At 43.6% G+C, this 14,606-nt stretch overlaps 1 protein-coding gene across 1 annotated transcript; it reads right to left on the minus strand.

Annotated features, from left to right (window-relative positions):
- Positions 1-3,424: 3,424 nt before the first annotated feature.
- On the minus strand, positions 3,425-3,926 carry UCN3 (urocortin 3). The gene has a single exon (XM_042466638.1). The coding sequence runs from the start codon at positions 3,924-3,926 to the stop codon at positions 3,450-3,452; it is 477 nt and encodes a 158-aa protein (XP_042322572.1). The 3' UTR covers positions 3,425-3,449.
- Positions 3,927-14,606: the final 10,680 nt, after the last annotated feature.

The following is a 14,606-nucleotide window of genomic DNA, read 5'->3' on the forward strand; positions in this document are numbered from 1 at the left end:
GCGTTAGAAACACATGCCATCATTATCCAAACTTTGGTCCCCCAGGTGTTTGGTATTCCGACTCCCAGAATCCCCAGTCACCTTGGTCAACAGTCAGGAAGTCTGGGAGCTGAAGTCCCAAACACTTGGAGGGCCAAAGTTTGGGAACCACTGTCCTAAGCAATCCTCATCAACATTGCACTCAGCAAGCGGGGAGATATCTTTACTTTTGCTATTCCTCTGGGCCTAAGCTGAGAAACATTTGAACAGAAAGAGTGATCATAGCAAACAATACATTTTGTTGCAGAGGAGACCTTCAAGTCTATTGTGTTTGTGCCTTCAAGCTGTTTCTGACTTTTGGGGACCCTAAGGTGAACCTATCAAGAGGTTTTCTTGGAAGGTTTTGTTCCGGGCGGGTTTGCTTTTGTCATCCTCTGAGGCTGAGAGAATGTGACTTGCCCCAGGTCACCCAGTGGGTGAGCAGCGTTTCATAGGATGGAGCTACAGCACCTAAGGGGGTATCAAACTGCATTATTTCTACAGTGTAGATGCATCCCGGAGAAGAGTCAAATTCCTTTGAGAAGTGGTGCTGGAGAAACAGATGCCACGGATTGCCAGAAAAGACAAATCAATGGGTCTTAGAGCAAATCAAGCCTGAGGTTTTGCTAGAAGCAAAGATGACTACACTGAGGCTGTCGTACTTTGGACATATCACGAGATCTAGGTCCAATACACACTGCGGAAATAATCCTGTTTGAGACTGCTTTAACTGCCCTGACTCGATGCTAGGGAATTTGGGGAACTGTTGTTTTGTGAGACATTTAGCCTTCTCTATCCAAGAGCTCTGGTGCCACAATAAACTACAATTCCAAGGATTCCCTAGCACTGAGCGAAGGCACTTAAAGTGATCTCAAACTGGATTATTTCCAAAGTGTGTTTTGGCATGTAGTTGCTCTCTGGAAAAGACAAAGCAGAAGGCAGTAGGAAAAGAGGGAGACCCTCTACAGGTCTCAAGGTGGCCAGGATCCTGAGTCTGCAAAACCTGAGCAGGATAATGGATGCCCTGGCAGTTTGATACCGCTTTAACTGCCCTGGCTCAATACTATGGCATTCTGGGAACTGTAATTTGTTGTGGCATCAGAGCAAAGCTCTGAGCCATGGTAGTTGCATGGCCTCAGGCTGCAACTACACTGCAGCATTAATGCAGTTTGGCACCGCTTTAACTGCCAAGGATCCATGCTATGGAATTCTGGGAGTTATAATTTTGTCAGCTATTTAGCCCTCTCTCTTGGACAGCTGTGGTGCCACAACAAACTACAATTGTGAGGATTCCATCGGATGGAGCCATGGCAGTTGAAGCGGTGTTGAATTGCATTAATTCTGCAGTGTGGCTGCAGCCTTATTCCCAGAGTCTCCGTACATCGAAGTCAACTTGATGGCAAAAAGCCACAATTAAAAGTGACATAAGAATAAAGATGCGTCCTCTTCCAATCCACCAGGAAGGCTTTCAAGGGTTGTCAAGGGTTGTTTGTTGTTGTTGCTGCTGTTGTGCATCTTCAAGTAGTTTCCAACTTATGGCAACCCTAAGGCAAACAAATCAAGGCTGCTGTTGTTGTATGCCTTCAAGTCATTTTTGACATATGGTGACCCTATCTTGGGATTTTCTTTGTTCAGAGGAGGGTTTGCCTTTGCCTCTCTCTGAGGCTGAGAGAATGTGACTTGCCCTAAGTCACCCAATGGGATTCCATGGCCAAGCAGGGATTCGAACCCTGGTCTCCAGAGTCGTAGTCCAAAGCTCTATGCTGGGACAGACAAATCTATATTTTTGTTTCTTTCTTTCTTTTCCTCCATTTATTCTTCCCCTGTCTTAAATTTTGACTTTAAAAAAGAAAGGTCAAGATGATAATTCATGTGGATTTCTTCCTAGAATGTGTGCAAAATTTGGCTTTGTGTACACATATTGTGTAAGTCATCTAATATAACAGTGTTTTTACTTATTATTTTTTGCATAAAGGACACATTTTTGTACAAATTTTTACACTCTCTCCTATTTTGTCCTTATGTAATTTTTCTTTCCCCTCCAGTAATGTACATTTTTTCTGTTCCATTTCTCATTATGGACACATTTTGGTGCATAATAATCATTTTTGCAAGCTGTATTCCTTAACAGAACAATGCTTTAAATGTTTCTTCCACAGACGCCTGCATTCTTGTGTTCAATGTCTCTTAATATGTCAATGTTTGCGAACAATTTTGCCTTATATACCTATTTTTCAGACAGTTTCCCCAAGACAGAATTTCTGCATGTTTTTATTAATGTATGCAACTTTAAGTTTGGTTTCCTCTAATATACACATTTTTGTACAATTTGGACCACATTCTGAGGTGTGTAGATGTGAAAGAGAAACTGCGTTCTTGAACCTATTAATCCTGAAATTGTAATTTTAGTAAATTCTTATCAGAAAAATGAACTAAACAAAATCCACCCTCATATCTTGTATTGTCTCTCCAAACGTCTCTGAATATTATTTCCACGCTTTCTAGCTGAGAGTGTATCTGCACACACCAATTGTCTGAGTTTCATACCACTTTAAGTGTCATGGCTGTTACCTATGGAATCCTGGATTTGTAGTTTGGGCAGAGAAAGCTACAGACCTTGTAAAACTGCAGATCTCAGGATCCCATAAGATGGAGCTATCAGACATATAAGTGGTGTCAAACTGCATTATCTTTACAGTGTAGACGCCCCCTGTACCTGTCTGCGGAGGAATATAAGCACCTCACCAAACTGTAAGTCTAGAAATCTGTAGGATGGAGACATGGCAGGTAATAATAATAATAATAATAATAATAATTTTGACTTATATCCCACGTTTCTCCCAATATAGGGACTCCACATTAAACTGTTATGCAGCTGATATGACCAGGTAGCGCAGAGACACTCTTTTTCATTGAGGCAGAGATGGTGGATGCATAATGCTGGCATCTCCACGGAATGGAAAGGAAATCAAATAAAAAGAATTAGAAACTCAAGAGAATTTGCTTTAATTGTGTCCTGTGTTATGTAAAATGAACAAAAATGGAGTATGAACATTAAATAGCTTTGAGGGTTGGAAAATATACAGCACTCGTGTCATACTGGCAGCTTCTGCACTGCAAAAATAATCTGGTTTGACTCCACTTTAATTGCCATGGCTCAATGCGATCAAATTCTGGGAATTGGTGCCGCAATTGGTGCCACAACAAATGACAGTTTCCAGATTTTGATCACGTTGAGCAAAGGCAGTTAAAGTGGACTCACTCCGTATTATCTCTGCAGTGTGGATGCAGCCATAGTACAGCAGACAGTTCCGTCTCTTCTGAAGGGAATATGGAGGGAAGGAAGGCCGAAGGCAAACTCCGTCTCCCAGGGCCATGCAGCGTGGCCTTAACTGTGGTGGCCCCTTCCTTCTCTCACTTCTCAGCCCTCCTCACTTTCTCCGGCCAATTTGGGCCATCAGCTGGGCGTTGGCGGCCGCCTTGGCCCTCAGGTTCTTCGCCTTGGCAATGTTAAAGAGGATGTTCATGATGTTGGTGGGGACATCGAGGGAGAGGGTGAACTTTGTACGCCGGTCACTTTTGGCAAGGCCTGGGGACATCTTTCCCTTGCCCTGGACCTGAGCCAGGGATTTGTAGCGGGTGACCCCTGGGTACGTCCTTTTCTCCTTCTCCTCCTCCTCCATCTCTTCTTCTTCATCCTCGGAGGAGGTCTCCTCTTCGCCCCCCGACTGGAAGACGAAGCTCCTTTTCTCCAGAGGGGAGTTCTCATCCCTGTGGGCACGATTGGCATCCGAGAGAGCGGCGTTGATGCAACTGTAGATGGATTCGGCTTTGTAGAGCTTGAGGAGGAGGCCTCTCCGGGCTGCGAGCAAAACCAAGAGGAGGATCAGGAGCCTGGGCTGAGCCATAGTCCCTTCTGCCCCGGGTCACTAGAATAAAGAAGAGAAGGGCCATAAGTTTTCCATGATGGAGAGCACACATTACTTACACAAGTCTGGTGTTACCCAAACTGCTAGGGTCCGAGGAGGGCACCCACACATAGTAGCAATAGCAAAGCAATCACATTAACATTTCTATACTGCTTCATAGTGAACTCAGCACTCTCCAAGCAGTTTACAATCTGTAAGCCAGTTGCCCCCAACATGATGGGTATTCCTTTTACCGGCCTACAAAAGGATGGAAGGCCGAGTCAACCTTGGAGCCCTTCAGGATCAAACTCACACACTGTGACTGCAGTACAGGCATTTAACCACTGTGCCACCAGGGCTCCCTATTTATCAATAATATCTATTGGACAACAAATATCAACAAAATATATGTTTGGTTGGCAATATCTACCCAGGAGGGCACCCACAAAGGAATCTGTCTTGGTTCTAGCAATCATATCTATCACATAATAAATATAACAAAATATGCCTTTGGCTGGAGCAATGTTCAGTCAGTGACCTGACCCTTTGTGTATTGGTTCCAAATCACACAGAACACCAAAGTCAATTCCAAATAGGGTTTTGTAGTTATATTCATAAAGAAACAACATGCACACAAACACGTGCTCACATGCACACACACAAGACTAATGAAGTAAAGGTGGGAGAAGGGGAAAAATGGAGGTCTTGCTCATGGTGGTATTCTACCAATCCTGAAGCATAGCTCCAATTGAATGGCATCATCCAGAATGGAGGTGACTCAATAGCAGTTGCAGCAAGTGGGGTGGCCAGCTTACTGAGTGATCTAGTAGAAGTCAGACAGAATGTCTATCCTGCTTCAGACTAGACCAGTTTGCTAGGGTTTGAGTAGTGCTATACATAGCCAAAATCATACCCCAGGGCAGTAGTCTTGGAATGAATGGATTACCTGATTTGTAAATGGTTTTCCCAAAGAAGAAGAATGGTCGGGAAATCGGAGAAATGTTCAGACATTTGGCATGACTATCTCAGACAAAGGAAAACTCTTTCTGCTGGAGAAAAGCCCCTTGTCTGTGTATGCACAACCACCTTCTCAGGTCAGAATCCCACCATTGCCTTCCATAGCAAAAGGGAGAATGCTGATGTCTTTGGGTGATCTCACTGTGGTGGGTGCTCTTGCTTTCTTCTTTGCTAGAGCCAACTGGATTTCCAAATATGATATGGCCAAGTCTCAGCATCCCTTTTAATGTCAAATTGATATCAGATATGAGAGGTGTGATTGGTGCCTGAACCTGGGATAGCGTTGGCCCACATCTGCTTGTATACTTGAACTTCACTTACATGTCCTCTAAATGTCCCAGTTTGGCAGGGACAGGTCCAATTAATCCTCTGCCATCCCACTTTCTCAGTTACTTTTAAAATGTTCCAGGTTCCCCCCCCCCATTGTCCTAAGCTTACTTCAGTTGCTGCAAACCAAGTTCAAAGTGCGAAAAGAAGACTGAACTCAAATCACTCAGTGGTAGGTAATGGGAGTAATGAATTCATTATTGCAGCAAGGGTGAGACGCATCTTGTCTAAAACAAGCTATAATGAGGCGTCTACTAAAAAAATGAGAGCAGCATGGTATAGTAGTTTGAGTGTTGGACTATAACTCTGGAGACCAGGTTCGAATCCTGGCTTGGCCACGTAAACCCGCTGGGTGAGCTTGGGCAAGTTACACTTTCTCAGCCTCAGAGGATGGCAATGGCCAGCCCCCTCTGAAGAAACTTGCCAAGAAAGCCCCATGGTAGGTTTGTCTTAGGGTTGCCATAAGGTGGAAAGAACTTGAAGGCACACAACAATAATGGTTTTTTAAAATTTCATTCTGTTTCAATGCTGTTCTAATGTTTTTAATGCCACTTTAACTTGTGTTTAAACATAAAATTCAGTTTAATATTGTTTTAACTTTTGCATCAAGAACTTTTAAAATTGTACTCTGTGTGTGTGTGTGTGTTTGGATGCTGTACAGTGTCTTGAATCCCATGATGGGAGAAAGGTAGGATTTAAATTAATTAAATCAATGAATAAAAGTGGAATGAAAGTGCTTTTGTAAGTATGAAAGCCCTAAATCCACATTAATGCTCTGACATAGCAGTTGTGCAGTGCTACGCTACATTTCTGCTGAATACTGTTGTTCTGGAACTACCTGATGGTCTACCTGCAACAGTATTCCCAAGGATTGCAGAAGCAGGCACTGCATATTATTGCTTGCTTATTATTCCCTTGTGGATGAGTTTCAATCTTGGTTGGTGGGGAAATTGCTTTTCGAATAATGGTGAACATATAGTTATTTGGCTCCATCTTGTGGCTTTAGTCAAGTACAGTCAGGTAGATCAGACAGTTTTGTAAAAGATCTGGTTATTTGCATTTAGAATAGTGAATACAGTCTGTATACTGTACTTTTAATCAAACCAGTCATTATCAACAATCTAGCAAGGCAGGCAAAAGTGAAGCTAGTGGCTTCTTGAAGGCCACCTAACAAGAATACCATCATAGCCTCCTGCTTTATATTTTCCCTAAACTGGTACTCTGATGTGCAAACTGGTAAACAGATGTGTTGGACTGCAACTCCCATCATCCTAGCCAGCATAACATGGTGAAGAGCAACCAGTTGGAAAATGTGAAGTTGAAGGCTTTCACGGCTGGCATGCAGAGCTTTTTGTGGGTTTTTCGGGCTATCGGGCCATGTTCTAAAAGAGTTTATTCCTGCCGTTTCGCCAACAGCTGTGGCTGGCATCTTCAGATAATGCTGGAAGATCTTATGAATGCTGGAAGACCTTGGTGACCTTATGAATTAGATGAAAGCCAGTGTGGCATAGTGGTTTGAGTGTTGGTCTATGACTGGAGACCAGGGTTTGATTCCCAGCTTGGCCATGAAACCCACAGGGTGACCTTAGGTAAGTCACACTATCTCAGCCTCAGAGGAAGGCAATGGCAAACCTCCTCTGAACAATTCTTGCCAAGAAAAGCCCAAGAGAGATTCACCTTAAGTCAGACATGGCTTGAAGGCACACAACGACAACATGAATGAGACATCTCCAAGGCACCCTGTCCTTATCTGCCCATGTAGGTCTTGCAGATTCAGGGCCTTGACTGAATATACGCCTGGAATGCAGTCTTCCTCTTTTCCTGATGCTTTCAACCTTACCAAGCATTATTGTCTTTTCTAGGGTGTCATGTCTTCTCATGATATACTCAAAAGTACAACGGCTTCAGTTCAGTTGTTCATGTTAAAAATACAAACCTTACCATTTAAAATGCAAAGCATTTAAATCCTAGCCCTTTGCAGTGGCACAGTGGTTCAATGTCTGTACTGCAGCCACTCACTCAAAACCATAAGGTTGCGAGTTCAATACTAGCCAAGGGCTCAAGCTTGACTCAGGCTTGCATCCTTTCGTAGGTCCCCAGCTTGTTGGGGGGCAATTAGCTTATAGTTGTAAACCGCTTAGAGACTGTTTAGGTGGTATGAAGCGGTGTATAAATGAAGCTGCTATTGCTATTGAAAAGGCCTGGCATCATTTCCCCAGGTATGGCTGGGGAGGACTTGGTGCAGAGCTGCCTTGGTGACTGCTCCAGAGAGGGAACTATGGAGGTGAGTCAAGTGAAAACATTGCCCACCCAAATAAGAATTCTGCCCCTCCATGGAATTTTGCCGCCAGTTTCCAAATTTCTAGCATTGCCAAGAAAGAGATATGGAAAATTATTCAGAACTCGTCTGTCTTCTGTGTTTGCCTTTCTTTGGCCATTTGCCAGCTCCTTTTCTGTGGATTTGTTGATGCCTGTGTTTTTTGAATGCTAAACTGACATTTTAAATGACAGCGATGCTAGAAATTGTGGAATGAGGAAGGTGGGGTATAAATAAATAAATAAATAATATCTGGAAATAATGCCCTTATTTTGCCCCTGCCAGCCACTCCTGGCATGCTCCCAGGCTGTGGAACTCACTGCCACAAGAAACTAGGCTGATCCCTTCCTTGCTGTCCTTCCTTCTGCAAAATAAAAATACCTTTTTATTTGTACAAGTGTTCGGCTGATAAGAGGCTGTGCAGAAAGGACTTGAATGACAGGTATATCTGCAGCATCTTGATGGCTACTGTCATTTTTAAAAACTGATTCTATATTGATTTAAAGTATTGTCTTAATCTGATAGTTTATTCAACAGCTTTTAAGCATTTTTGTTATTACGCTGTATGTCATGTTGCTTGTTTCAGTTTGTGTTGCTAATTGGCTTGGGTCCCATCCAAGAGAAAAGTGGGATATAGATCAATCAATCTTTAATTCTATAGTCAGCTGAATGTAATTTTAAACACTGTTGTCGTCATGTGCCTTCATGTAGTTTCTGATTTATGGTAATCCCAAGGTGAATTTATCATAGGGTTTACTTGGCAAAATTTGTAATGTGTGTGTGTGTGTGTGTGTCTGCCTTTGCCTTCCTCTGAGGCTGAGATAATGTGACCTGACCAATGGGTTTCCATGGCAGAGCTGGGATTTGAACCCTGCTTTCCAAAGTCCAAAACTCAAACCACTACACCACACATTTTAAAATGTAACCTTTTCTTATGCCTCTTCTCTACATGTTTTTTTACTATTACTTTTTGTCTGTAAGGACTTTCTCTCTTGCCCCGCTTCATGAATTTTTCGCAGAGCTTGAGAAAGTTACTGTTTTGGACTACAACTCCCAGAATGCCTTAGCCTGTTTTGAGTCCCAGTTTTTTTTGGGGGGGATGTCTGTCTCTCTGTGAGAGAGAGAAAATAAAGCAATGCTTTTTTCTTTTTTCCCCTTTCTCCTTTTCTTTTCTTTTGCTTTTCTTTCTTTTTCGGGTTAGCACTTTACGTTTTTACTATAATTGGTTGTCTGGACTGTGTTGTTTTATTCTGCATTTTGTGTTTGTGCGCATGGCTTTTTTGCATTCTATTTAGTATTTGACATTATTGAAATAGTTTGAAATGTTTTATTCTGTTTGCAAAGCACCATGAACATTATTATTATTGCCATTTATTTATAGAGTGCTGTAAAGTTGGCAGAGCGCTTTACATAGTCAAATAAAATAAGAAAAAAAGAGAGAACAGAATAAAAACCTGCCAAGCAGCATACAGTCTAAAACAACAGCATTACATGATTAAAATATCTCTCAAATAATCTCTCAAATAAGATGGACATGAATGGCACTATACTGTATAAATAAATTGTAATAATACAATAACAACAACAAAACCAATGTAATACAACACAAGTGTAGTGGAAATTGTAGCATGCCTAGTATACAGTTGTCTCTCTTTATAGAATTGGTCACAGAACCCAATAATGTTCCTTCCATTGCTCATGACTGCCATGTGACTAGAGAAGACATGAGAACCAAAAACCAACCAACAGACTCAAAACAAGCACAAGTGCATCATGAAACATGAATCAAGTCTGTCACCACACCTTCCTTTGCCTTAAATAACAACAAAAGCAACAGCGACAACACTGAAGCAACCTGCAAAACCATTTTGAACAGGGGATGGATTGCCTGTTGTCTATGTAGCCATGAGTTATCTGCTGTCCAGAGGACAAGGGAGTTGTGCATTCAAAACCATCTCTTCTATCGGATCATGGTTGACTTGGGGAAATGGTGAATCTACTCTGAGTTTTAAACCGAACTTTAAAGGAGCTGTGCAAAGTGATGGACCTGTTGGGAGCGAATCGAGTTCAGCACCTTGGATAGCTCAGTCTAAAAGTTCAGGGTATGACCCAAAGTGGACTCTCTAGCCGGTTTGGATTGTTCATCTTTCCTGGAGGCATCACAAGTGCATCACAAGTGCAAGAAAGATAGCTCCCTAATCTCAAAGTCTCCCATGGAAGAGCTGCTCTTGCATGTGCAGATTCCAATGGAAAAGTCTCTTGCACAGGATTTTCCTAGCAGGAAACTCAAGCAGCTGCTTTCTGCTTGAGCCCAGATTCCTTTTAAAATTGGTCTGGAGAAGTTGTCCTCCTCCTGAAACCTGTTCAAGGTCCCCTCCTGGGAGCCTTCACCCAGACCTACTTGGCTTCTTCTCATGGGGTGAACATGGTCCCCCTTCCTCCTCCTCCTCCTGCTGCTGCTGCTGAACACGATCAAAACAATCCCCCAAAGCATTTTTTTCAGCAAGCAACTTTCATCCCAGTCCCTTGATCTCAGTTTGACTTCTGTAATCTTGATAAGCTTTGAAACTCTCCCCAACCTTTTCCCAGTTCCTTCTCATTCTAGCTCCGTCGTCGTCGTCGTCATCATCATCATCATCATCATCATCATTTTTAATATTATTATGATTACAAATCAAAGCCCAAATTTGCAAATTACATTTGACATTCCAAACAAATATTTTCAGCAACTCCAGAATCCAGACAAGGTGATTATATATACATATATTTAAATACTCTATCAGGAATGCTGAAATAATCAATTTCCTTCTTTCTTTCTTCTCTCTATTCTTTCTATCACTTCCTTCCTTCCTTCCTCTCTCTCTCTCCCTCTCCCTTCCCTTCCCCTTTCTTTCTTTCTTTCTTTCTTTCTCTCTCTCTCTCTCTCTCTCTCTCCCTACCGTCTTTCTGACTTCCTTCCTTCCCCTCTCTTTTTGTCTTCTTCTCTTTTTTGACTTTCTCTTTCCCCTCCTTCCCTCCCTCCCTCCCTCCCTTCTTTTATCTCTTCCTCTCTCTCCCTCCCATCCTTTTTTTCTAAGTTTTTCTCTCCTTCCTTCCTCTCTCTCTTTTAAGTTTCTCTTTCTTTCTCCTTCCTTCCTTTTGACTTTCTCTCTCTCTTTTCCCCCTTCCTTCCTTCCTGGCTTCCTTCCTGGCTTCCTTCCTTCCTTCCTTCCTTCCTTCCTTCCTTCCTTCCTTCCTTCCTTCCTTTAATAGTGCTTGAATTCCTTCCTTCCTTCCATCTTTCCCAAGCAAAGCCTCTGCTGTTCCTTCCCATCCAGGTAAGCAAAGCCACCTACCTGGGCTTGGGCTGAGGAGCCAGGAGGGCGAACCCTTTGCCCTCAGCTTCCCAACCTGGTTTTCTCTCTCTCAAGATAAGGAGAAAGGCATCAGGTGCATTAACCTGGACTCCTCTCTGCCTTCCCTTGGATTGTAGTCAAAGGAGCTGGTGAATTTTTGAATTCTCTCTATGGAAACACCTCCTCTCCATCCCTCCTCCTCCCTTCAGCTCCCCTGGACTTTTCTCTCCTGTATATATGGAGGGGGACAGAGGAGGAGGTAGGAAATGAGCAGAAGGTGGAAAGCGTAAATCCAAAGAAGTTGAGCATTTATTACGACGTAATTTCATTCGAATGATATCAGACGGGCTTTCAACGTCATAGAACAAATATGCTTACTCTGTATTTGAGGGGGCAGTGTGAATAGTGATGGTTACAAATCTTACATCAATGGCCTTTGCCTCACCTTTAACCCCAACCCAATAACTTGGGCCCACATCTATTTATTTTTCTTGCCTATTATTCCCTCTCTTTCTATCTCTCCATTAATCCATCTCAGGACTGGCCCTATTATTAGGCAGAATGCATCTCTGCCTCAGGCTGCATCTACACTGTAGAAATTTTGCAGTTTGATACCACTTTACTTGCTGTAGCTCCATCCTATGGAATCCCAGGATTTGTAGTTTTACAAGGCCATGTGCCGTCTCTGCCAAAGACTGCCGGACGCCACTACAAATCCCAGGATTGTATAGGATGAAGCCGTGGCAGATAAAGTGGTGTCAAACTGCATTATTTCTACAGTGCAGATGCACCATCAATCCACAAAGGCAGAGGGCTACTGTCTGCCATGTATTTCTAAAGATGGTCTCAAGGCCTCTTTCACACTATATAATTATGGACCTTATCACACATGGAGGGGTTTGCAGCTCAGATCCGCAGTCCCTCCTGTTCTAGCAATGCAAAGCGTGATGTTTTTTTCACATCAGATCCAGAGTCACTCCTGTCTAGCAATGCGAATTAAGGTTAAAATGTGATGCGTTACCACACCTGGTTGCCTTTCTGTTGCCCTTCCGAAGTGAGGGGGAAGCGAAGTCAGTTCTATTCCAAGCAAGTCACGTGATGCAGATTCAAGCAAAGGGGAGTGAGTGCACATTGTATTACCACACCACACCGGAGGGTTCAACGATTTGAATCGGCACCCATGAGGAGAAGGGGTTGGGGGCAGGGCTCCCTCCTCTTTCCCTTCTCCCTGCAGGTGCAGGCACAAACACAGGCACCCGCAGAGAGGAGGGGCCAGGGGGCTGCCTCCTCCTCCTCCTCCCTTCCTTCCCGCGCCTGCAGGCACCCGCGGGGAGGAAGAGATGGGGGGCTGCTTCCTCCCCCTCCCTTCTGAGGCATTTGCGGTGGAGTACCAGAGCAGTAGCAAAGTTGCATTCCACAACAGACCAATCCGCAGTGCCATTGAAGGGAGCTTGGAAGCGAATTCTCTGAAGTCCCTTTTTTACCGGTTTTACCAATGGCATCTGATAACACAGTCACTTTACGATGTGAAACCACATCGTTGGAAGTGCAGTCACGTCGGAAATGAGCCTGAACTGACCCAGAAAACCACCAGAAAACTCTGTGTGATATACTCCTATAGTGCTATGATTCCACTTTATATACCAGGGCCACACCCAATGGCATTCTGGGATTTGCAGTTTAGGGAGGAATTTTAGAATTCTTAGCCATTTTAAATTGAACGCAGGGTTTATCTGTATTTTGGTTGATGACTATGTAAAGTGCCATGTATACTTATGGCACTATAGAAATAAACTTTAATAACAATAACAGTAACAATAACAATAAGTTCAGCACTCAAACCGCTTCACCACAATGTCTCACACTAAAAGTGCACACATATAGTTAAAAACGTACTTAAAATATTACTGAAAAACTGTGTGTGTGTGTGTTTGTGTGTATGTTGTATGCCTTCCGGTTGTTTTTGACTTATGGCAGCCCTATCATAGGGTTTTCTTGGCAAGATTTGTTCAGAAGATGTTTGCCCTTGCCTTCCTCTGAGGCTGAGAGAGTGTGACTTGGCCAAGGTCACCCAGTGGGTTTCATTTCAGAGTTGGGAATCGAACCCTGGCCTCCAGAGTTGTAGTTCAACACTCAAACCATTGTGCCATGCTGGCTCACCTTAAAGGTAAAGATAGTCCCTTGACATGAATGTCTAGTTGTAACCGACAGTAGAGGCAGTGCTCATCTCCGTTTCTAAACCAAAGAGCCAGTGTTGTCTAAGGAGTGCTCTGATGATCATGTGGTCAGCATGGCTCCACTGAATGCTATTACCTTCCCACTGAGGAGTGGTACCTATCTATCTACTTACACTTGTATGCTTTCGAACTGCTAGGTTGGCCAAAGCTGAGATTAGTGACAGGTGCACACCCCGTCATGCAGGACCTGGGCAGCAAACTGCCAACCATCTGATCTTTCGATCATCAGAACTGGTGTCTTAACCACTAAGCCACTGCATCCCTGGCTTACCTTACAGAACCATAAAAACCCTTCTCTTGTTACTAATCGATTCCCAAGGACTTGGTGGAACAGAAAGATTTTAATCTGCCACAGAAAATACAGCAAAGAGTAAACCAGCCCAGCCTCCCTAGAGAACGAGGTCCAAAGTTAGTGGCAACCACTGAGAAGGCCCTGTCCTGCATTCACACCAAATGTGCCTGAGAAGGTGGTGAGAAGAGAAGTGTCTCCCCTGAAGACCCCAGAAACATGGTGGGCTTCCATAGGAAGATGTATCGCTGCACCTGCCTTCAAGTTTCCTGTCGACTTATGGCGACACCATGAATTTCATAGTTTTCTTAGGCAGGGAATCCTCAGAGGTGGTTTTCCCAGTTCCTTTCTTTGTAATAGAGCCTCCAGTACCTGGTCTTCGTTGGTAGTAACCAGGATTGGCCCATCTTAGCTTCCAAGATCAGACTGGGTCTGGTGCCTTTAGAGTACATTGTTGTGTGCCTTCAAGTCATTTCTGACTTATGGCGACCCTAAGGTGACCCTATCATGGAGTTTTCTTGGCAAGATTTGTTCAGAGGAGGTTTGCCATTGTCACCATGAGGCTGAGAGCATGTGACTTGCCCAAGGCCCCGCAATGGGTTTCATGACTGAGCAGACAATTGAACCCTGATCTCCAAAATCACAGCCCAACACTCAAAGCACTACATCAAGCTGGCTCACGTTGGACATACACAATTGCAATTCATTTTGATTGTTGTTGCAGAGGCTGGGATTCTTTTCCAACCGTTCAACAACTGTCCTGTAAGCCAGTCAGCAAATGGAGGTTTGAGCATTGCGCTACAACTCTGGAAACCAAGGTCTGAATCTCAGCTCAGTCTTGTAAACCCACTGGGCGACTTTGTGCAAGTCACACTCTCTCAGCTCCTGAGGATGGCAAATGGCAAACCCCCTCTGAAGGAATTTGCCAAGAAAAGTGTTGTGATGGGTCAGAAACAACTTGAAGTCACACAACAACAAGCTCTAGATTACACGTTCTGAATTGCGACTGTGAATTCCAACCATTGTTTTTAGGTTTTTAAGTTCCCACCATCCCTTTGCTCACTCCCATTGCATTAGAAAACCGGAAACCCCAAAAGTGTGCTGCTGTGATGGTGCAGCACAGCTCATCTAGGCAATTCTGACCTGGCAGATCTTGGG

The sequence above is a fragment of the Sceloporus undulatus genome, chromosome 5 (genome assembly GCF_019175285.1).
Source record: "Sceloporus undulatus isolate JIND9_A2432 ecotype Alabama chromosome 5, SceUnd_v1.1, whole genome shotgun sequence".
Lineage (NCBI taxonomy): Eukaryota > Metazoa > Chordata > Lepidosauria > Squamata > Phrynosomatidae > Sceloporus > Sceloporus undulatus.

What these genes read in the sequence shown, in the direction of transcription:
- UCN3 (XM_042466638.1), bottom strand. Translation starts at nt 3,926, where the DNA reads ATGGCTCAGCCCAGGCTCCTGATCCTCCTCTTGGTTTTGCTCGCAGCC.